The 24,176-nt window shown below is 36.3% G+C and overlaps 1 protein-coding gene across 1 annotated transcript in view; it reads right to left on the bottom strand.

Moving 5' to 3' along the window:
• CCDC178 (coiled-coil domain containing 178) overlaps positions 1-24,176 on the bottom strand; it is a 379,940-nt gene that overhangs the window by 286,208 nt on the left and 69,556 nt on the right. The window contains exons 10-12 of the mRNA XM_027960835.2: positions 21,775-21,870; positions 21,491-21,627; positions 12,848-13,031 (exon numbers count right to left, since the gene is read on the bottom strand). Of these exons, the coding sequence (XP_027816636.1) occupies positions 12,848-13,031; positions 21,491-21,627; positions 21,775-21,870 (417 nt within the window). The remainder of the gene's footprint in view (positions 1-12,847; positions 13,032-21,490; positions 21,628-21,774; positions 21,871-24,176) is intronic.

Genomic DNA, 24,176 nt, shown 5'->3' with positions numbered 1-24,176 from the left:
TTTTGCCAAGAAAACGCACTTGTCATAGCAAACACCCTCTTCCAACAACACAAGAGAAGACTCTACACATGGACATCACCAGATGGTCAACACCGAAATCAGATTGATTATATTCTTTGCAGCCAAACATGGAGAAGCTGTATATAGTCAACAAAAACAAGACCAGGAGCTGACTGTGGCTCTGATCATGAACTCTTTATTACCAAATTCAGACTCAAATTGAAGAAAGTAGGGAAAACCACTAGACCATTCAGGTATGACCTAAATCAAATCCCTTATGATTATACAGTGGAAATGAGAAATAGATTTAAGGGCCTAGATCTGATAGATAGAGTGCCTGATGAACTATGGAATGAAGTTCGTGACATTGTGCAGGAGACAGGGATCAAGATCATCCCCAGGGAAAAGAAATGCAAAAAAGCAAAATAGCTGTCTGGGGAGGCCTTAGAAATAGCTGTGAATAGAAGAGAGGTGAAAAGCAAAGGAGAAAAGGAAAGATATAGGCATCTGAATGCAGAGTTCCAAAGAATAGCAAGAAGAGATAAGAAAGCCTTCTTCAGCGATCAATGCAAAGAAATAGAGGAAAACAACAGAATGGGAAAGACTAGAGATCTCTTCAAGAAAATTAGAGATACCAAGGGAACATTTCATGCAAAGATGGGCTCGATAAAGGACAGAAATGGTAGGGACCTAACAGAAGAGGAAGATATTAAGAAGAGGTGGCAAGAATACACGGAAGAACTGTATAAAAAAGATCTTCACGACCCAGATAGTCATGATGATGTGATCACTAATCTAGAGCCAGACATCCTGGAATGTGAAGTCAAGTGGGCCTTAGAAAGCATCACTAAGAACAAAGCTAGTGGAGGTGATGAAATTCCAGTTGAGCTGTTTCAAATCCTGAAAGATGATGCTGTGAAAGTGCTGCACTCAATATGCCAGCACATTTGGAAAACTCAGCAGTGGCCACAGGACTGGAAAAGGTCAGTTTTCATTCCAATCCCAAAGAGAGGCAATGCCAAAGAATGCTCAAACTACTGCACAACTGCACTCATCTCACATGCTAGTAAAGTAATGCTCAAAATTCTCCAAGCCAGGCTTCAGCAATACATGAACCGTGAACTCCCTGACGTTCAAGCTGGTTTTAGCAAAGGCAGAGGAACCAGAGATCAAATTGCCAACATCCGCTGGATCATGGAAAAAGCAAGAGAGTCCCAGAAAAACATCTATTTCTGCTTTATTGACTATGTCAAAGCCTTTGACTGTGTGGATCACAATCAACTGTGGAAAATTCTGAAAGAGATGGGAATACCAGACCACCTAACCTGCCTCTTAAGAAATCTGTGTGCAGGTCAGGAAGCAACAGTTAGAACTGGTCATGGCACAACAGACTGGTTCCAAATAGGAAAAGGAGTACGTCAAGGCTGTATATTGTCACCCTGACTATTTAACTTATATGCAGATTACATCATGAGAAACGCTGGACTGGAAGAAACACAAGCTGGAATCAAGATTGCAGGGAGAATATCAATAATCTCAGATATGCAGATGACACTGCCCTTATGGCAGAAAGTGAAGAGGAACTAAAAAGCCTCTTGATAGTGAAAGAGGAGAGCGAAAAGTTGGCCTAAAGCTCAACATTGAGAAAACGAAGATCATGGCATCCGGTCCCATCACTTCATGGGAAATAGATGGGGAAACAGTAGAAACAGTGTCAGACTTTATTGTTTGGGGCTCCAAAATCACTGCAGATTGTGACTGCAGCCATGAAATTAAAAGACGCTTACTCCTTGGAAGAAAAGTTATGACCAACCTAGATAGCATATTCAAAAGCAGAGACATTAAGTTGCCGACTAAGGTCCGTCTAGTCAAGGCTATGGTTTTTCCTGTGGTCACGTATGGAAGTGAGAGTTGGACTGTGAAGAAGGCTGAGTGCCAAAGAATTGATGCTTTTGCACTGTGGTATTGGAGAAGACTCTTGAGAGTCCCTTGGACTTCAAGGAGATCCCACCAGTCCATTCTGAAGGAGATAAACCCTGGGAATTCTTTGGAAGGAATGATGCTGAAGCTGAAACTCCAGTACTTTGGCCACCTCATGCGAAGAGTTGACTCATTGGAAAAGACTCTGATGCTGGGAGGGATTGGGGGCAGGAGGAGAAGGTGATGACCGAGGATGAGATGGCTGGATGGCATCACGGACTCGATGGATGTGACTCTGAGTGAACTCTGGGAGATGGTGATGGAAAGGGCGGCCTGGCGTGCTGCGATTCATGGGGTTGCAAAGAGTCAGACACGACTGAGCGACTGAACTGAACTGAACTGGCCTTGACGCCTTAAAAAATGTCTGTGTGATGAGAGACAAACTAAACAAAAGTGTAAGGGACATTATAAGATTAAACGGAACTTAAAAGTGATAACAAATGCAACATGCTATAACTCAATCATGCGGCAAGCAACCAAATGAGCGAAGTGTGTGTGTGCATTGTATATTTGTGCCAGTTACCTAATTACTGTCTGTTAGTTCTCACTGCACTCTTAACTCTTATTTGAGATACTGGAGTTGGGTATTGTGGGTGAACAGTGAACAGTATTCTGCCGGCTGGAGTAAAATGGGGCTTTATCAGTAGAGGGCTCAGAGGGGCTTACAAGCAAGGGGGATTCTCAGCCTTGTTTTGGTTCTCACTAATTTCTCCTTCCTCAAGTACAACTGCTGTCGGCTGGTCTGCGAGCCCTCAGCCAGGTTCTCCACCCAGAAACTCTATTCACACTCCAGTCAACCTACACCAAGGTTCTCTGCTTCTGGGCCACGCACTGAACACAGCCACCCTCTTCCATAATGCCTTACCCTGCTTTGCAGGAGAACAACTTCTTCCACAACTGACTCTTATGTGGGTATGTTCTTGCATCTCTACGGGCAGTGAATATCCCCTGCGTCTGCTATTCCTACATGCTTCAGAGCAGGGTCTGTAAGCTTTCCCTGTAAAGGGCTAGACAATAAATAATCTACACTTCGTGGCTATAAGGTCTCTGTCACAACTACTCAAATATGATTTTGGAGAAAAGGAATAAAAATGGATTAAAAAGATCGCTTTGAAGAGTTTGAAAGAAACTGAGGGAAGGGAGTGACAGCATCTCAGAGGCTCGGAAGAGCCTTCGCTGAAACCATCCCGGTGGTTGACTTGCTGCCCGGTTTTAGCAGCCAGAAACCAGCAGGTGGCAGCAGAGAGCTATTCTAATGGAAGAGACTCCTGCGTGAGCAGAAAGGACAGCTGAAGAGCAAAGTGGAACAGTCAATGCTCTGTGTCCAGAGACCCATGTTTAAAGAGAAAATGGAAGGAGAAACTAAACATAAATAGATCTAAGCTGATAATCACGGATGTTTCATCCCTTTCATTTCCAGTGACAAAAGGGGGCACTAAGGAAAAGGTTGTAGAATTCATTACATAAGGTATGAGACATGAAGAGAGAGAAATAGACTTTAAGAATTAAAACCATAGAGCAAAATATGGGATTTCTGCAAGTGGGCTGGGCTGAGTTAGTGGTGCAGGGCAGCTCTGGCTGTGAATTGCTAGAGCAGTTTTAGGTGGTCAGGACCCTAAAGCAAGTCCAGGAGGCAGCCCACCCAACCCGGTTCTACCCAAAAGTAAATACAACAGTGCTGCTACTTCATCTATCATTTTTTATGAAGGTATATGTGCTTTCTGTAGAAATATTTTAAAACTAAAAAAATTAAAATGAACCCATAAAGCCAGAGATACACATTTTGACTTTTTGGTCCATTCCTTTTTAGATCTAGAGATTGAATACTACCTTGGGTAAAATTACACTTGTATTACTCTATTACCTAGAAATCTGTATATTTAAATTTTCCCACTGTATGTTAACTATGTACTCAAGCTTTCCATAAAAATTTACTGAGTACTTACTTTTTTCTAAGTATTATTAGACCTAGGGATGCAGCAGTGTAGAAAATAGACAATAATTCTTGTCCCTCTGTAACATATTTTCTGGCAGTTATTAAGTAATTAATCATAAACACCTTCAAATTGCATCTATATAGACTGAAGCGACTTAGCAGCAGCAGCTTCTGTTTATCTTCGTTATCTGGTGATTTTAAGCCCTATATTTCTAAATAATGTTAATGAATTATAGATTATGAATACACTTCAAATTCTTTACTTATTATTGATAAATTAACTTTTCAGAAAGGTTCTATTAATTTATACTGAGCTGGATACTCCAGCAGCTTATGAGAGTCACTATACTGATATGTCTTTGCCTTTATCAAATATTAGTTTTGATTTATGTAAAATTGGCATAACATGTTCTTTTTTCACAAAATTACTGTAAGAGTGGAAGATAGTGCATACAAAGTAGTAGACTGAAGGAGATATTCACATTAAGCATTCAAAAAATAGATTACTTTCAATATGTTACTTAGAATCTACACATTATCAGGAGACAGACTTGAGTTAAATGTTCAAGTCAATTATTGAAGACTGTATTATCCTAAAAAGTGAAAGTAGCCCTATTCTATGAAGTATCTTTTAAGTTGTTTATCCCTAATATTTTTGAAATTATATCATCTTTCAGGCTCCAAAATGTTTTATATTCAATATTATTCATTTATCACACAAGGCACAATGTAAGTATTGTCATACACATTTAAGAGATGAAAAACCTAGGCTCAATATGGTTAAGCAATATTTTCAAAATAAATACTTAGCAGAACAGGAATTTAAATTATGAAACATTTGACTCCAAAACCTATACTCTTTCAACAAAATCACATATCCCTTTGAAAAGAGAGAAAAAGAAACAAAATTCACAGATTTAAATGGAAATACTAAAGAGTTAATTCATCACCTCTTGTCTGGCAAACAAAGCTCTAATCCAGTAGAATAGGAATGGAAGTTATGTTTTCATATAGTTTTTGCAACAAGTCAAATAAAGTTTAATTTTGTTCTCAAGTGTTTGTACCATCAATATGCTTTATTTATATAATACCTCTCAGGTCTATTTACTACTCCCATGTACATGTGTCAGGAAAATAAACTGGTACTTAACTAAGGGAACACCTAGTTGCCTTTTGAAGGACTTAAGCCTTAACATACCTTCACTCTATTTCTCTTTTATTTGTACCGTTAAACTTTTCCCCAGTAAACATGTACCACTAATTGGGTCCCAGTATTACAATTAATGACTTCCTTTCATTCAACTTTGCTGAAGTATTCCTCCTCTGAATGTAGTAGAGAAGAATCTTAGTAAACTAAAATCCAATGGGACAAAGGAAAAGAAAATACGGATCAGAGAGATAAAGAAGAGTGACTATGCTATCAATTTAAAGCACAAGTGACTCTGAGCTTCTAGGTTACTTAAAACAGAGGGACACACGAAACTTTAGAGCATGCTTAATTAATAATAAGAGATTAATAATTAATAATAATAAATTTTATATCAATAAAAATTTTCTCTTAGTTCTGAAATCTAAAGTAAACCAGGTGCATTGATTTTTGAACATTTTGAACAGTATAACCACTTCTCTCACTACTGTGAAAAACCTAAGTACCAATGGTCAACTTTGAACATACTTTTACCAGCCTTTGTTAAAAGCCAAGGACACAGTATCAGTTCATAACACAATAGAGGCAGTAGCAGATGGTGAAAATAATATCCTCTAGATTTTAATGAGACATAAACCCTCAAGAATCTTAATGAAAAAATATCAGAATATTCATTATATAATCATTTTATAAATACCATCATGTCTTCTGTCCATTTTTTGATTTGTTTGTTTGCCTTGTTTTTTAATATTGAGTTGCATGAGCTGTTTGTATATTTTGGAGATTAATCCCTTGTCAGCTACTTCATTTGCAAATATTCTCCAAATCTAAAGGTTATCTTTTCATCTTGTTTATGGCTTCCTCTGCTGTGCAAAATCTTTTAAGTTTAATTAGGTCTCATTCATTTATTTTTATTTTCATTACTCCAGGAGATGAGTCAAAAAGATCTTGCTGCAATTTATGTCCAAGAGTGTTCTGAATATGTTTTCTTCTAAGAGGTTTATAGTGTCTGGCCTTATATGTAGGTCTTTATTCCACTTTGAGTTTATTTTTCTGTATGGTGTTAGAGAGTGTTCTAACATCATTCTTTTACATGTAGCTGTCCAGTCTTCCCAGAATCCCTCACTGAAGAGACTGTCTCTTCTCCACTGTAGACATTTCTCCCAAAACATGACATACAGAGGGCCAACAAACATATGAAAGATGCTCAACATCACTGATTAAAAATTAGAGAAATGCAAATCAAAACCACTACAATGAGGGAACACCTCACAACAGACAGAAGAGCCATCATCAAAAAATCTACAAACAATAAGCACTGGAGAGAAGTATGGAGAAAAGGGACCCTCTTACAATGTTGCTGGGAATGTAAATTGGTACAGTCACTCTGCAGAACAGTACAGAGGTTCTTATAAAACTAAAAACAGAGCTCCCATATGACCCAACAAATGCACTCCTGGGCATATACCCAGAGAAAACTATAATTCAGAAGGATACAAGCATGCCAGTGTTCACTGAAGCACTGATTACAATAGCTTGGACATGGAAGCAACCTAAATGTCCATCAGCAAAAGAATGGATAAATCTGTACACACACACATAAACACACACACACTGGAATATTACTCAGCCATAAAAAGGAATGAACTGATGCCATCTGCAGAGATGTGGATGGACCCAGAGACTGTCATGCAGTGTGAAGTCAGAAAGAGAAAAAGAAATATTATATAATATTGCATATATGTGAAATCTAGAAAAATGATACAGATGAATTTATTTGCAAAGCAGAAATAGAGACACAGATATAGAGAACAAATGTATGGATACCAAGGGGGAAGGGATGGTGGGAGATTGGGACTGACATATACAGATAACTAATGAGAACCTACTGTATTGCATAAGGAACTCTCTACTCAGTACTCTGTGATGACCTGCATTGGAAGGAAATCCAAAAAAGAAGGGTTGTATTATACATATAGCTGATCACTTTGCTGTACAGCAGAAATTAACGCAAGATTGTAAAGCAACTATATTCCAACAAAAATAAATTTAATAATTGCAAAAAAAAAACCCATCAGTCTTATCTGGAATTAGGAATAGAAGCTGTATAGTGCACAAATCAAATTTTGGCTTATTAAAGCTCTGTTCTGTTAATTGAAATGGACTTGCTCAGTAGGTTCTGACTTTTACTTTAGTCAAATAAACGGTCTATAAGCTTTGATTCAGAAATGAACAAATAGTTGAAGCGAGAGCCAAGATTTTTCTCTAAAAAAAGTTCTGGGTTGCTTGAAATATTTGGGGGGGAAGACAACTCAAGAAAACTAACTTCTAAACTATAAAGTTATAGACCATATTACTGTGGCCTAGAACAGTCCAAGGACATAACACATTGTCTTTTTCACATAGCATTAAAAATGACACTTAAAAAACACTACTCAGCCATGAAAAAGAATGGCATAATACTATTTGCAGAAACATGGATGGACCTAGAGATTAAATACTAAGTGAAATAAGTCAAACAGAGAAAGACAAATTCCATATGATATCACTTATATGTATAATCTAAAATTGACACAAATGAACCCTTCATGAACCAGAACAGACTCAGAAAACAAACTTATCATTACCAGAAGGGGACGGAGGTGGGGAGGGGTGAATTAGGAGTTTGGGGTTGGCAGATACAAACTACTGTGTATAAATAGATAAAAATCATACTGTATAGCACAGGGAACTATATTTAGTATCCTCTACTAAACTACACAAGCTGGAATCAAGATTGCCGGGAGAAATATCAATCATCTCAGATATGCAGATGACACCACCCTTATGGCAGAAAGTGAAGAACTAAAAAGCCTCTTGATGAAAGTGAAAGAGGAGAGTGAAAAAGCTGGCTTAAGCTCAACATTCAGAAAACGAAGATCATGGCATCTTGTCCCATCACTTCATGGGAAATAGATGGGGAAAGAGTGGAAACAGGCTCAGACTTTATTTTTGGGAGCTCCAAAATCACTGCAGATGGTGACTGCAGCCATGAAATTAAAAGACACTTACTCCCTGGAAGGAAAGTTATGACCAACCTAGATAGCATATTCAAAAGCAGAGACATTACGTTGCCGACTAAGGTCCGTCTAATCAAGGCTATGGTTTTTCCTGTGGTCATGTATGAATGTGAGAGTTGGGCTGTGAAGAAAGCTGAGTGCTGAAGAATTGATGCTTTTGAACTGTGGTGTTGGAGAAGACTCTTGAGAGTCCCTTGGACTGGAAGGAGATCCACCCAGTCCATCCTAAAGGAGATGAGTCCTGGGTGTTCATTGGAAGGACTGATGCTAAAGCTGAAACTCCAGTACTTTGGCCACCTCATGCGAAGAGTTGACTCATTGGAAAAGACTCTGATGCTGGGAGGGATTGGAGGCAGGAGGAGAAGGGGACGACAGAGGATGAGATGGCTGGATGGCATCACCATCTCGTTGGACATGAGTTTGAATGAACTCTGGGAGTTGGTGATGAACAGGGAGGCCTGGTGTGCTGTGATTCATGGGGTTGAAAAGAGTCGGACACAACTGAGCAACTGAACTGAACTGAACTGAACTAAACTACAATGAAAAGTAATGTGAAAAAGAATATATATATACTTGAATTACATTACTGTACAAGAAACTAGCATAACATTGTAAATCAATTATACTTCAATTAAAAAAAACAAAAAATAACCATTAAACATCTAAATTTTTGAAACAGAATCATATAATATCTGTGATCAGACTACAATGGAATTAAACTAGAAATCAGTAACAGAAAGATAACCAGAAAATTCCAAAATATGTAGAGACTAAACACATTTTTAAATAATACATAGTCAAAGAATCAACTGCAAAAGATTTTAAAATATTTTGAACTAAATAAAAATGGGGATGTAATTTACCAAAATTTGTGATACGCAGTAAAAGCAGTACTTAAGAAGGAAAATCACAGCACTTAATACATATATCAGAAAATAAGAAAGATCTAAAATCAAAAACCTAGGTTTCCACCTTAGAAACCGATAAAAACAACAGCAAATTAAATACAAAATATGCAGAAGAAAAGAATGAAAAAAGAGACATCACTACAAATCCCATGTACATTGTAAGGATAATAAAGGAACACTGAAAAATTATTTGCTTAAAAATTACATAGCCTAAATAATGACCAATTCCTTGAGAGGCACAATCTTCCAAAATTCACAGAAGAAACAGATGATCCAACCACTCTGGAAGACGTTTTGGTCTGAGACAAAACTATATTCTTATTGTAAGATCCAGCAATCACATTACTTGGTATTTACACAAAGGAGTTGGAAACACAGATCCACACAAACACCTGCACACGATATTTATAGTGACTTTATTAATAGCTGCCAATACTTGGAAGCAACTCAGATACTTATCAATAGATGAATGGATAAACTGTGGCATCCAGACTAGCATATTATTCAGTGCTAAAAAGAAATGAGCTATTATATGCATGAAAACACAGAGAAAAACCTTAAATGCCTATTAGTAAATGAAAGAAATCTATCTGAAAAGGCTATCTATTGCATGATCTCAACTATAGGACAATGTCGAAAAGGTGAAAGTATGGAGTAAAAGATCAGTGGTTGCCATGGTTTTGGGAGAGGAATGAAGAGGAGGAACATGCAAGATTTTTACGGCAGTTAAAATACTCTGTCCTTCAACTCAATTTTGCTGTGACCCTAATGCCATCCTAAAAAATCCAAAGTCTTAATAACGATCCCTGCTATGGTTATTTTGAATTTTTGAACCTAACTGAATTTTTGTTGTTCGGAGTGTATCTTTAGTTAGTATCCAATCGACTAGTTTATTCCAAGATCACCATCAGAAGATCTTGTCCCCAAAGTCACCACAGCTACCTAAAAGCCATGCTACTTTGGAAAATCACTCTACAATAAGTGTATTAATAACTCCAAAGTGAGCATATTAAAAACAACCACACAGAATTATGAATGTTAAATTACTTAACTTGTATAAAGAGACCTGGATATAATAAGCTTGCAGAAAACTCTGTCACCCTTTCTACTGCCATCCTTCTTTTCTACTAAGTTTCCACTTAGTTCTAACACTATAAGTTTATCCTAGAATCAGAGTGGCTTCATATTTTACTTTTTCACCAAAATTCCAATATGTCCGAACAAAAAGCCCTGCAAATTCCTGCAGCTTGCAAAGAAATCTTCTTCTGAAGTGTTAAGAATTTCTTAACATCTGATGAGAGCTTTCAAGATTTATTTTTTACAGTATCACATTCTCCAGATAACACTGGATGATTTTCTGGTCACACCATAATTGAACACATTTTTCCCTTTTATTGATTCATCTCCCATCACTATTAGCTAATTTTATCCTAGGACTTGGCTAATCACGTCTTTTCTGAATAGACCAGTTATTAGGATTGAATGTATGGAAATACTGTGGCAAATCATTTGCAACAGCTGGAAAATTCCAGAAACTTCTAGGTATTTTGATTGTTCAAAGTTGCTTCTAGTCTAAGTTGCCTAAAACTTATTGGGGCATTTTATGATACATTTGAAAAAGAAAATTCAGAAAGTCTACTTCTTAGACACTGCTGCTGCTGCTGCTGCTGCTAAGTCGCTTCAGTCATGTCCAACTCTGTGCGACCCCATAGACAGCAGCCCACCAGGCTCCCCCGTCAAGGTTATTTTTCAAATCTAGCTCAGAGGTGGTAATGAATTTCTGGAAGACACATACTAAGGACTAATTTCAGGCCAGGATCAACAAACACACAAAATTTTCTGCAAGGAAAACATGATGCCCTGACTCAGAAAATTATATAGACTTTCTTTAATTAGTCAATGAAATACAGTGGGTCATTACAAAGGGAGAAATTATAAAAAATGAATTACTACAAATACAAATTATCTAAAAACTATCTATAAATTTACTTTTAAGTTATCACCATTCTGACACATAAATACATCACAGAAATTTAGTGTCCTATATATATTCAATTTAGAGATTAGCAGATATGTTTAACAATAGGGAGTATTTACTGAATGGAGTAATTTCATTCTGTTACTTCCTTCTAGTTATCTCTCAGCTACCACAGTGTGATAAGGAATCTGATGAACAACTTCTTCAATTCTGCATGATCTAGCCAGAGAGACACTTTGCCTTGGCAAAGCAAGTACAGTGGAGTCAAATCAAATTTGCACTTAACCTACAAATTGTAGTTTATGGCATCAGGAAAATTTAGAAAAAAATAAACAGTTCAATACAACATCCTTCTTAATAAATGAGTGCCTCAGATTAGTGAAGCAATACTTGTGAAGAGTTAAAGTAGGTTGTGACAGCTATGGGACAAATACATGAATGATATTAAGGGTTTCCTGTCACCTGAAAAAAATAAAACATTGTTAAATGGCCAAATCAGTGCATGACATGTTCACTGACAGTTTCAATGAAGAAATTAATCAATGGCCATAGATATACACATATTAATGAAAAATTAAATTATAAATAACATAATCACTGCCATATTTCTAAAATAATTTTGAGATTAATTTTTGCTAAACAATTTTTATTATACTAATTTTGGAATATATAAGATACAAGAATCCCATTCAATAAATAACCCATGGGAAGAGACACAGGTGCAACACACCAAGTCAGCCAGACAGCTGGTCTCAGTGTGGGAAGAAAACCCTGATCTTCCAATACAGAACCACTTATGGGAAGGCAATCTACATGTCCTAAGGTCAGACAGCACAAGACAAAGTCTTCATTGAGAATAGTTCTACTACAGGGCCTGGACAGAAATGTGGATTCTACATGTTTCAGATACTTGTATACCCAAAATCTTTAATTAAAAAAAGAATGCCGTGGGACTTCCCTGGTGGTTCAGTGTTTAAGAATTTTCCCGCCAATGCAGGGGACACAGGTTCAACTCCTGGTCCAGGAACTAAGATCCCACATGACGCAGGGCAACTTAGCCCACATGCACCACAACTGCTGAAGCCCGTGCTCCCTAGAGCCCATGTTTTGCAACAAGAGAAGTTTCCACAATGAGAAGCCCAAGCCCCTGCTCACCACGACTACAGAAAGCCTGCTCACAGCAACAAAGACCCAGAAGAGCCACCCGCCCCCCCCGCAAAATGTCAAAGATGGGAGAGGTCTGGATGTGATGTGTGATGGACAAAAGTAGCCTGTTAAAGTGGTCCTTCAGGTGTGGTAATGAAGCTGACTTTAGTAGTCTCTATTTCAAGTGGCAGGGAGTGGCTATTTGTCATCTCTCTCACTTAGGAGTGAATTTGAGGTCTATAAGCAGTTGTTTTCACAGCACTGTGGTCAACTAATTGCTTGGTACTCTGGAAGCTAATAACTTGCAGGTCTAATGTAGGTACTCCCTGGTATGGGTTCGAGGGCACCTCCCATCATCTCTTTTTCCTGCCAGAGACAGGAACTATTTTACATGTTAGATATGTAGGAGGAGACAACCAAGCATCACTCTCTTCTGGTGATCCAGGTAGTTTAAGGTTGGTGATAGAAACGAGTAAGCACAAGTGTTGATTAGCTACATTGAGCCCCATTTCTCTTCTATTAAGGCCAACCTCTAAAGAAAAACTGATTTTTCTTCTGATTTATAGGAGTGACTTTTCTGAAAAAAAAAAAAAACAAACTAACATAGCTTAAATTAAAATCTATCAATATTAAATCAATAAAGTTCAGGCTCATTACACTTTTCATAACTAACAAGAACACAGAGATACAAACCTTGAATTTTCTTCTCACTTCTGCTACTTTCTGTTCTAACTCCTCTGTTTTAAATTTGGTTAGGTGAAAAATAGCACCGATGTTATAAGCTTCCTTGTATAGTTGTTTAAGAAAATCTTCATTTTTTGACCTCATTTTCAAAAGAGATTGGATTTCGGACTCAAGCTCTGATTTTTTCCTTATACTGTAAAAAAAAAAAAGCATAAATATTGATATGATTATTCCAAAAGAGGATCTATTGAGGCAAATATATTTAATAATGATAAAAGGGAATAAAATCGCATTTTATGTTGCCAAAAATACGAAATAACCATACACTTAATCTAAACTAAGAGAAAAATACATTCCAAAATTCCATTTCTTTTTCTGCTTCTCCTGATGGCTACTTCTAAGTGTCAAGCTGTGCTCAATATCATGAGAAAAAGCATATTAATAAGAAAGGCTTGGCAAACCAAGATGTTCAAATTTCAGAGCACTGATTTTCCTTCTATAGCCACCCATCCTTTCTAATCCTATATAACATTGCTACTAAGAATAATAAAATAGAAGAAAAATTCAGCCCATGAAAAAGACAAACAACAAAACTCAACAAAAGAAAACAACTAAAACTCTCAAAAAGAAAACCAATAGCTAAGGGAAAAGAGTTGGTAGGGAAAAAAAAGAAGGTAAGACATTAATATCACTGTAAGATTCTCAAAGACACAGAGAAATACAAGATTCTATGGCACACTAGCTGTCCATATTAGCTCTCCACACTAGTTGTCCACAGACTGGTTGTCCACTAGGTTCTATGGCAGTTACTGCCCACACTGGGTACTGTCTTTGTTCCAAATATAAATCACTGAGGCATACAAAATAAGAAAATACAAAAAGTATATATAGTTACACTCACAAATGAGCTAACCATGTTTGTAGAATAGAAATGGAACTGGAAAGCAAAGCAGCAGTTAGGGCCTTAAGGATATTCACTACAAAGGAAAACAAAAAATGTAACTATGTGAGGTCATTGATGCGTGTTAATTATTTCTCAAAGGATATGTATGTCAAATCATTACATTTCATGCTTTTAATGTATACAGTTTTGTCATTTGTACCTCAGTAACACTGAAAAACATTTAAATAAAATGATAGGAGGTGTATGTAACAAAATTTTATGTGAAAAATTTCCAGTACTGAAAACCAGGATGGGTCATTAAATTGAAAAGTCCCATTTAATACTAAACTGGATGTATTAGACACCTAGAAACACACACCCCCGTAGATGTGCAACAGTGAAATTTCAGAACTCTGAAAATAGGAAGAGAAAATTCTAAACTTGCCAGAGAGAAAAAAACAGATTATCTACAAAGAAATGACATCCAAATATCATCAGATGTCTTATCAAGCAAAACTAAATGAAATACAGGTAAGCTCAGATTTAATGTAAAACATGATGATTATAATTAATAGTAAAAACAATACTGTATTAAATACAGGAAATTTGCTAAGACTGTATATCTCAAGTGCCATTATTTTGGTCTGGATAATTTCAGAGACTATATAGTCCATGGGGTTGCAAAGAGTCGGACACAACTGACCTTCACTTTCACACTACATGCATACACATAAAAGGTAACTGCATGAGATGATGTCTTAATTAGCTTGATTGGGATCATCATTTCACTATGTGCATTCAAATCATCATGATATACACCTTACATATGTACAACAGTTTAAAGATTAAATGAAAGAATAAAATGAATAATACTTTCAAACTAATGAGAAAAAATGACTTCAGATCTAGAATACGATACCTTGAGAAAATCCTTGTTTGAATGAATATGGATTGAATAGAAAATGAGGTGTGAGTTTATGGAAACAGCAGTGTCTAGTTAAATAAGATTTTTCTCACAAAGAATGGAAGGGCATTTTGGGGATGCAGTGCTCTGCTTTATCTTGTGTTTGCTTCTTCTAAGCTGAGAAATATTATACAATGTTAATAAAGTATTAAAATAGAGAAAAGTAACAATGATTCATGGAAAAGAGGAAAAAATTGTGTCAAACCTCTGAGTGCATTAAGCAAGAACAGCGTCCATGTGGCAAGCGCATGGGTAGTGAGCACTCCTATACAGAAGCTGCTGCTAAGTCGCTTCAGTCGTGTCCGACTCTGTGCAACCCCACAGACGGCAGCCCACCAGGCTCCCTTGTCCCTGGGATTCTCCAGGCAAGAACACTGGAGTGGGTTGCCATTTCCTTCTCCAATGCATGAAAGTGAAAAGTGAAAGTGAAGTCGCTCAGTCATGTCCGACTCCTTGAGACCCCATGGACTGCAGCCTACCAGGCTCCTCTGTCCATGGGATTTTCCAGCAAGAGTACTGGAATGGGGTGCCATTGCCTTTTCCGCCTATACAGAAGAGTCTTCCATTATTGTATCAAAATGTGTGAAGACAGATGCAAATAGGTTGGTAAGATAAAAGGTAATTCCCATTTAATTGCATGTATGTTCTTTATGAATTACAATGGGGGATTATTAGCTTAAAATGAGGGTGATGTGCATATTAGGATTGAGGCAAATAAGAGGATATGAAACAGTTGTCAGAAAAACTGAAGTGTCTAGAAATTTCTTGGCATGTTAAATATTGCTTGACACTTATAGCCATAGAATTTAAGTTTTACTCAAGGGCAAATGTATTCCAATGTTCAGTTCAGTTCAGTTCATTTCAGTCGCTCAGTCGTGTCCGACTCTTTGCGACCTCATGTATTGCAGCACACCAGGCCTCCCTGTCCATCACCAACTCCCAGAGTTCACTCAGACTCACATTCATCAAGTTGGTGATGCCATCCAGCCATCTCATCCTCTGTCGTCCCCTTCTCCTCCTGCCCCCAATCCCTCCCAGCATCAGAGTCTTTTCCAAAGAGTCAACTCTCTGCATGAGGTGCCAAAGTACTGGCACCTCAGCACTTCAGTTTTAGCATCAGTCCTTCCAAAGAAATCCCAGGGTTGATCTCCTTCAGAATGGACTGGTTGGATCTCCTTGCAGTCCAAGGGACTTAATGAGGCTTAAATATGAAGGCCTCTAACTGACCTCTAGCCCTTAAAAGTCCTTTGAGTGCCCCTAATGGTATTTTTACATGGTCATATGTTTTTGTTAAGTTTGCAAAAATGAGATATTTTAACCACAATTTATTAAGAACTGTTTTCTCTATTTTTCTTTTTCTAATATAATTTATATTCTGTCAAGAAACATTAAAATGGCTATGGGCACTCTGTATTATAATTTTATGCTCCTTCTTTCCTAAAGAGGCTTCGCCTTCTATAACCTTTGAAAGTGAAAGTGAAGTTGCTCAGTCGTGTCCAACTCTTTGCAACCCCATGGACTGTAGCCTAATAGGCTCCTCCATACATGAGATTGTCCAGGCAAGACTACTGGAGTGGGTTGTCATTTTCTTCTCCTGTATAACCTTTTAGGGTCCACCAAACCAGTATCCACCCATAGTGACAGTAATGAGCACAGTTGTATTTTCTTAGCCACAATCAACTGTTAGGATCTTGGTTTAGTCCAAAGATATACTTTCAGGTCATAAAAACAAAGTTTTGGAAGTTATTTTAAATGAATACTTATTTTGATTATAAATAGGTTGTATAAAAAAGGAAGGAAGAGAAGGGGATATACAAATACACTAGGGATGAGAGACTAATCATCATAAAGGGTTATATAATTGCTGCAGCAATAGTAGTACAAGAGGAAGTAAGCTGGAGAGAGAGGTTCTGCTTGTCAGGGAGTGGATTTTTAAAATCAAGATCAGTAGGTAACTCCAGTGTTGGAAATGACAAGATGGTTCATGTGAGGTAGAAGACAAGATGGTTAGGAATCTGGACGTCTAAGAACTGAGAATCCAATTCTAGTATGTACTTTAATAGAGACCAAATTCAGATTTTGATTGCTTCTGAAGAGGGAGAGAACAGAAACAGGAAAGGCTATTTACTTGCAAGATTTCAATCCCTTTAAAAAAAATCTAAAGTAGGCTAATGCATCTCTGAGTAGTTAATTTTGAATAGGGCATATACCATTTTCTCTTTTAATATCTGAAAACTTAAAAAAAAAAGAAAAACCAAAATAGTTTAAGCATTTTCATTCAAAAGTTTGCTGCTAAATGCTGAAAAAATCACATTCTATATCTATACTCCTAAGAAGTAACTCAGATTAATAGGCTGATAAAATACAGCTACACGAGTATGAAAAACATAGTACCCTGTGAATTCATTCTAAGTATTCCAGGCTATTCAACAACTTCAATCATATTCTAACTGCTATCTCTGCAAATAAATTACCATCCTGTTAACTCTTGATAAACATATTTCATAAAATATATCAGTCTGTCTTTATAGTGTTCATTAGCCTTTTTGCTCATTTCCCTCAATGATCAATCCCATCTTTGGATCACTGCCGTTACAGAGGCATTTTCTTGCTTGAGGTATGGTAGAGCATTAGAAGTAGGTATTTAGAATATTTTACAGAGCTTAAATGTAAGAAAATGGCTATATAGAAATTCATACCACACAGTTAACTTCAGCAAACTAAATCCAAACGAATCAACTTCAAGTCATCTTAAGCAAGTTCATTTCCTTGACATACGTTGCTGAAGCCTGTCTATCATGCGAATAAGCAATCAAGGAAAATTATTTGCTCACATCAAAAGACCCAAATACAAAGGGTCCATTGTAAATGGATGCTGGTTTATTTGAAAGACAAAATTGTTTAACTATGCACTGCTACTCCAAGGTAAGTAATCATATACCATCATCATCACCAAAAGCTCTTGCAGGTATTTGTTATATACAGAGTACTGAACAAAGTTGGTTGAAAATTGCATCTATCTTTTAATATTTCCATTTAAAAATGGACTATATAGGAACAACAGATAATATACTTAATTAATTATTTAATTAATATCTTCATGTTAGCATAGGTGCATAGTGGAACAAGTTCATGTACTGCTCAGCTTCAATAAGTGGTAGTCTGGAAAGCAGTTTTAGAGAGGTGTTAGAAACTTCAAAGTATTAGAGCCAATCTTCTCCTATAAATCTATTTAACATTTGTAAACAGCAATGATGCTAAGAAATATTTCTAAACAAAAAAATCATATATATTTAAAATAAGGCATAAAAATAAAACCCCCAAATTAGAGTAATTCTCACAAAAATTAAGGTTCACCCATATAATAGACTTTTGTATAGATATTTAGATATTTAAATGATGTATTTGAAATCTGTATAACAATATGACAAAAATTCAACTATACCATGATGAGAATAAAATAAGAACACACAGTTTCATCAAGAAAGAAATAGCAATACATTAACAGTGATTACTTTTATTGACATGATTTTAGGTTTTCAGTCTGTTTTTGTACATTTTACATTTTCTTTTCTACACTAAATATGCATTACAATCAAGCTGCTAAAAAGATCATACAAGATGCTTTCACTCTGAATGCCCTGAAAATTTGATAAAATGGAGCTTTGAATATCACAGTTGAGGAAAATTTTTTTTTTAAAGTCTTGGGCATATTCAAGGAAGCAAACTGAAAAGGAGAACCACTCTCAAAAATATAAAGATGCAAATGATTAACAACTTTTCCCTAGGACTCAAAGATTTCCCACAGAAGCTTTCCAAAAGAAAATGGACAACTCACATTAAAGACAGCCAAGAACACAAGGGTAAGAAACAGCAAAAGCATCAGCTAGAAGAATAAGAGACAGAAGCAAGTAACAAAATTACACATATTTACATTATCAGACATAGATTATAAAATAACTACTCATATTATGTTTAAGAAGCAAAAGATAAGCTTTAAATATCTGCAAAAAACAGAATCATAAAATGACTTAGAAGACTTAGAAGTAAAGCAAATGAAATTTGGAAATGAGTAATTATTTTTGCATCTATCTGTCTTAGTAAGAGACTTGCAAAAATAAGAGGATCCTAAGAACTTCTGTGACATATGAACCGCTGATTTAGGTGATCACATTTTGCCTCGGTCCTTTGTTTTCTCTTCTTTTGGAACATTACTTAGATACATGGCAGATATGATCTTATCTGCATATCTTTCAATTTCTCTTTCATTCTGCAAACCTTTTACTACTTCTCTCTTCAACACTGCTTCTTCTCAATCTGCTGCTAAAATCACTGATTTAAGTTTCAGATACAAATTTGAGGAAAGAAATTAGTGACATCTTAAAGTATTATATGAACAAGCATAATGTATACTATGGAAATTCTTCTCTATGACCATGGTTACATTCCCACTTCCTGTACTAGCGTCCCAAGTGTTCATTATCTCACTTTTTAAGATTAGACTTCCTGCCTGGTTAACATTGGACTTGCCCATATAACTTGTTTTGGTCAATGGAATATGAACAGAAGTAAAATTTTTCATCTTTTACGGAAGCTATAGAGCCACTGAGTGATCTCACTAATGCACTTGTGCTACCAAAGCAACATGCCCTAGAAAGATCTGATCCTTCTGGATCTGAAAAGCGGAAATAACATGAAGCACACACAAGCAGACACAGCTCAGCTTCAGTATGAATGACAAATAGACCTTTATACTTGTATACCACTGGGCTTCCCAGGTGGCGCTAGTGGTAAAGAACACACCTGCCAATGCAGGAGACGTAAGAGACGTGGGTTTGATCCTTGAGTCAGAAAGATCCCCTGGAGAAGGGCATGGCAACCCACTCCAGTATTCTTGCTTGGAGAATCCCATGGGCAGAGGAGCCTAGCAGCATACAGTCCATAGGGTCACACAGAGTCGGACATTACAAATGATTTAGCACGCACGCACCACTAAGACTTGGCGGATGGTCATTACTGAAGTTAACACTCACACTCTTTTCCTTTTCTCCAGAGCTGTCTTGTGATTAGCTTACCAACTCTTTAGACTTTTCTTCTCCCCTGGTTCTCTTTTTTAATAAAGTATTCAGCTACAATTTTAGGTTATCCTTTTGCTTTCTTTTAAAATAGTGTGTTTAACATACAGATGAATTTTACTAATGGTTTCATTCTATCATCCAAAGATAAAATAAGCACAAAGAAATTGTATCAAACTTCATATACAACTGCCCAGTATCATCATCACCTCTCTCTATTCTTTCCGCTTCCCTTCCTTTCAATAATTAATAATGGATAGCATAGTATGGGGAGAAGGCACTGGCACTCCACTCCAGTACTCTCGCCTGGAGAATCCCAGGGATGGAGGAGCCAGGTGGGCTGCAGTCTATGGGGTCTCTGAGTCGGACACGACAGAGCGACTTCTCTTTTACTTTTCCTTTCATGCACTGGAGAAAGAAATGGCAACCCACTCCAGTGTTCTTGCCCGGAGAATCCCAGGGATGGGGGAGCCTGATGGGCTGCCGTCTATGGGGTCGCACAGAGTCAGACATGACTGAAGCGACTTAGCAGCAGCAGCAGCAGCAGCATAGTATGGGTCAGGAACTATGCTTGATGATGAAGATTTAGTGATGAAGAAAAGACGGCCATGGCTTATGTCTTCCCATTTGTTAAGGAAGATGGACATCAGTCAAATATTTACACACAAAACACCTGCAAATCTGACAAGTGATGTGAAGGAGAAGAGAAAATATGCCATCTACACACATACTAGAAGAACTGGATTTAACCAGACAATCAATGAAAGCTTCCCAGAACTGACTCCCCAGCTGTAATCTTCAGGATAGACAGCAATTTACTAAAGTAGAAGTTAAAGGAAAAACATTTATTGAAAAGAAATTAGCATGAAAACACCTTAGAGGCTGGAGAAAAAAAGTAACAAGGAGAAGTTGAAGCAAGAACACTATATTTGAACCAAATAATAAGGATGAATCTTGTGTTGCAGAACCAGGCATACCTGCCTACTGAGGGACCTTGTGGGATACATTAAGGTGGGGCCTTTGTTCCCTCACCCTGCTAAAATCAGTGGAAGTATGGAGGAAATGGATAATATTTACATTTAAAAAATAGAAGGAAAAAAGAATGCACTAACCATAATGTAGATAATGTATTAGAAAAGGGAACATAGTTACTGCAGGAAAACCAGTGTTGAAAGGGAGCTATGCTCACCACTATACTACCAATGCTACACAAAACCAGCTTTGGAAAACACCATAAGTTCAGTTTGTACCAGAGTTCTGGTGTAGAGCAAAGCAGACAGATTAAAAATTTAGTATTAGTTAACATTTCCTGTTAACATGTTGACTATGAGGGCTGAAATGAAAAGAGGAATCAAGAAAATTCACAGGTTTATGAGCCAAGAAATCAGTTTAGCAGTTTCAGGGAAGAATTGAGTATTGACTGAAGGAGATCATGAAACTGATTAGACATATTTTAAAGTATTTTCGAGTATAAGACAATATGTTAAAAGGAAGTGATATGAATGAATGTAAAACTTCTTATAAGATCATTTTTCCACTATGTTAATTTTTCTAAAGCTATTCAGAATGATTAAAGAGCAACATTTGGAATAGAAACAAAATGTGAGCTGATCATAAACACAAACACCATCACACCATCCACAAATGAAGGAACACAAGATGAAGTCATTTATCATATTCAACATATTAGATATGTTACATAAGAATGAAAAGCATATTGGTAGTATTACCTGTCATTGATATAACCTAGTATAGTTTCAATATCAGTACTGAGTCTTCTATTTTCTTCCACCAATTGGGAACATGCTATTGAAATATCAGAAAAATCCTTTGCAATATTAGAAAGTTCAGTATCCCATGTTGATTTCTTAAAAAAAAAAAGAATCATTTATACTTGTTTATGTAACTCAAAAAGAAAAAAATGTGTAATAATGAAATTACTTTTAGTTGTACAAGCTAATAGTTGGGAAAACAGAATGAAGCTCTAGTGGGAAATATGAAAACATCAACTTACCGTGGCATAAAAATTATTAAGTACTTCCAAATATTCACTTTCATAAATTTTTTTCTTCCAGTGTAGTTGATCATAAAGCCTTTTCCAATCATCTAGCTAAAGAAAAAATACATACATACACAAAATAAGTTGTGGTGCTTTCCATTCTTTTGTAAAGTAAGAAATAAATTATCTTTCAAACTAGGCAATTACAGTAACTTAACTATTGATTAAAATATTATAAAATAATGCATGCTGTTTTCATTATGAAAACTGATGTGAGATTCCAAATACAATTTAGCAAGTCTAACAGTGTTAAAATGAATAATTAATCTTGATAAAATAGAACATATTTTACTTTTAAGAATTGATAAAAATTAGAAAATTTAAATTGCAAATACTGCTATCAACAAATTAAAGAAAAAATAACATGAATATGGCCAAAATTCCACAAAAAAGCCATTTGACAAACTCACTAGCTTCCATAATTTTTCACCTAGCAAAAGGAAAACATACCCAAATATAAAGAACCAACAAATAATATCAAAATAAGTCATAAAATGCTGAACCCATACCCACTGAACTCAAAAATGAGGCCACAATTATCTTTTATCACTACTGTTATTAATCATGTTTTGTGAAATTTAGCTAAACCCAAGTAGATAAAGAAACCAAATATTACTAGCATAATATTGAATATGTATGTATCTCTTCAATTTTAGATGGTATGATTGAATACCTAGGAAGGTAAAATATTCTATTTAAGACCACAATAAATAAATTTGGGGAAGATAGCATAAGAGAATTAATAGTGTTTACCTACAAAGGTAGTAATATGTTAAAAGCATTATGACAATATTTTAAAACTTTTGTCAAAAACATAATATTTGGAAATAAATTCAACACAAAAGGGAGGACCTATAATACAGCAAACAAAAATTCTTATTTAAAAGCTTGTTGTTATTGTTTAGTCACTACATCATGTCAAGAAAAAATATTTCATAGAAACATTTAATATACTGTCAGTTATCCCAACATTAATATAGATAAAATAAAAAGGAGTATTTCCTTTGAAACTTCATGGAATGAAATTCATATGGAAGAAATGTATGTGAAGCTAGAGAAGAGGTATCTGAAAAATAAGAACAATATTTGAAACTTGCTACCAGATATTAAAACATCTTATAATACCACTATATTAAAGGAGTATTTATTTTTGGCATTGCAATAAAGAAAGAAGGAAAAACTAGAGCCTCACAATCTGAATTCATTTTTTAAAGTATTTGAATTCAGTGAGAAAGAAGTCATTTAATTAATGGGTTAGAATAATATAGAACTTCTGTTTAAAAGAAAAACAAAAGTGATATTTCTATTTCACATTCAACTGACTTCATAACAGACATAAATTTCAGATGGACAGAAACCTAAACACAAACACAAAACAGTACAAATTAAACAATATGATTCTATTTGCATAATCTTGGACTGAAAGAGAATGTTACCTCGGCAAACAAACCAAGATTTGTGATGTATCCAATGGCATATTTTACAAAAGTTATGTGGTAAAAGATAACATAAACAACACTGACGGAAAAGTTAAGACTGAGAAAATCTGAGATATAGTTAGTCCTCATGAAGGATATCGGTGGACGTGGTGGATTAAAAACATCTGAAAGCTCTTCTCCACAGAGGTAATGAGAAATCTGGCTCAAAAAAAGTCAAAATTGGCTTTTTCAGAATTTTGGAAATTGAATGAAGGCTTGCATCAAATGGGGAGCACCTATTAAGATAAACAGTTTAATCTGAGTAAGAGGTGTGACCTTTGTGCGTTTGAACTCGTCCTAATTCTTCCCTCCAGGTTCATAACAGCCTTGTGTGCTGTTTCTTTCGACTCTGCCCAACTGCATGGACTGTACCTACCAGGCTCCTCTGTGCATGGAATTTTCCAGACAAGAATATTGGAGTGGGTTGCCATTTCTGTCTCCAGGGGATCTTCCTGTCCCAGGGATCGAATTCCGGTCTTCTGCATTTCATGCTTGGTAGGTGGGGTTCTTTATCACTGAGTCTGAGTCTATTATATAATAATGCTGCTGCTAAGTCGCTTCAGTTGTGTCCGACTCTGTGCGACCCCACAGACGGCAGCTCACCAGGCTCCCTCGTCCCTGGGATACTCCAGGCAAGAACACTGGAGTGGGTTGCCATTTCCTTCTCCAATGCAAGAAAGTGAAAAGTGGAAGTGAAGTCACTCAGTCGTGTCCGACTCTTAGTGACCCCATGGACTGCAGCCCACCAGGCTCCTCCGTCCCTAGGATTCTCCAGGCAAGAGTATTGGAGTGGGGTGCCATTGCCTTCTCCATTATATAATAATAGGCTCATATTAATCTTAAATATCATATTAATCTATTAGGGAGAAATCCATCAGG

This window comes from Ovis aries, chromosome 23, assembly GCF_016772045.2.
Source record: "Ovis aries strain OAR_USU_Benz2616 breed Rambouillet chromosome 23, ARS-UI_Ramb_v3.0, whole genome shotgun sequence".
Taxonomy (NCBI): Eukaryota; Metazoa; Chordata; class Mammalia; order Artiodactyla; family Bovidae; genus Ovis; species Ovis aries.
This window is presented reverse-complemented; position numbering and strand designations above follow the sequence as displayed.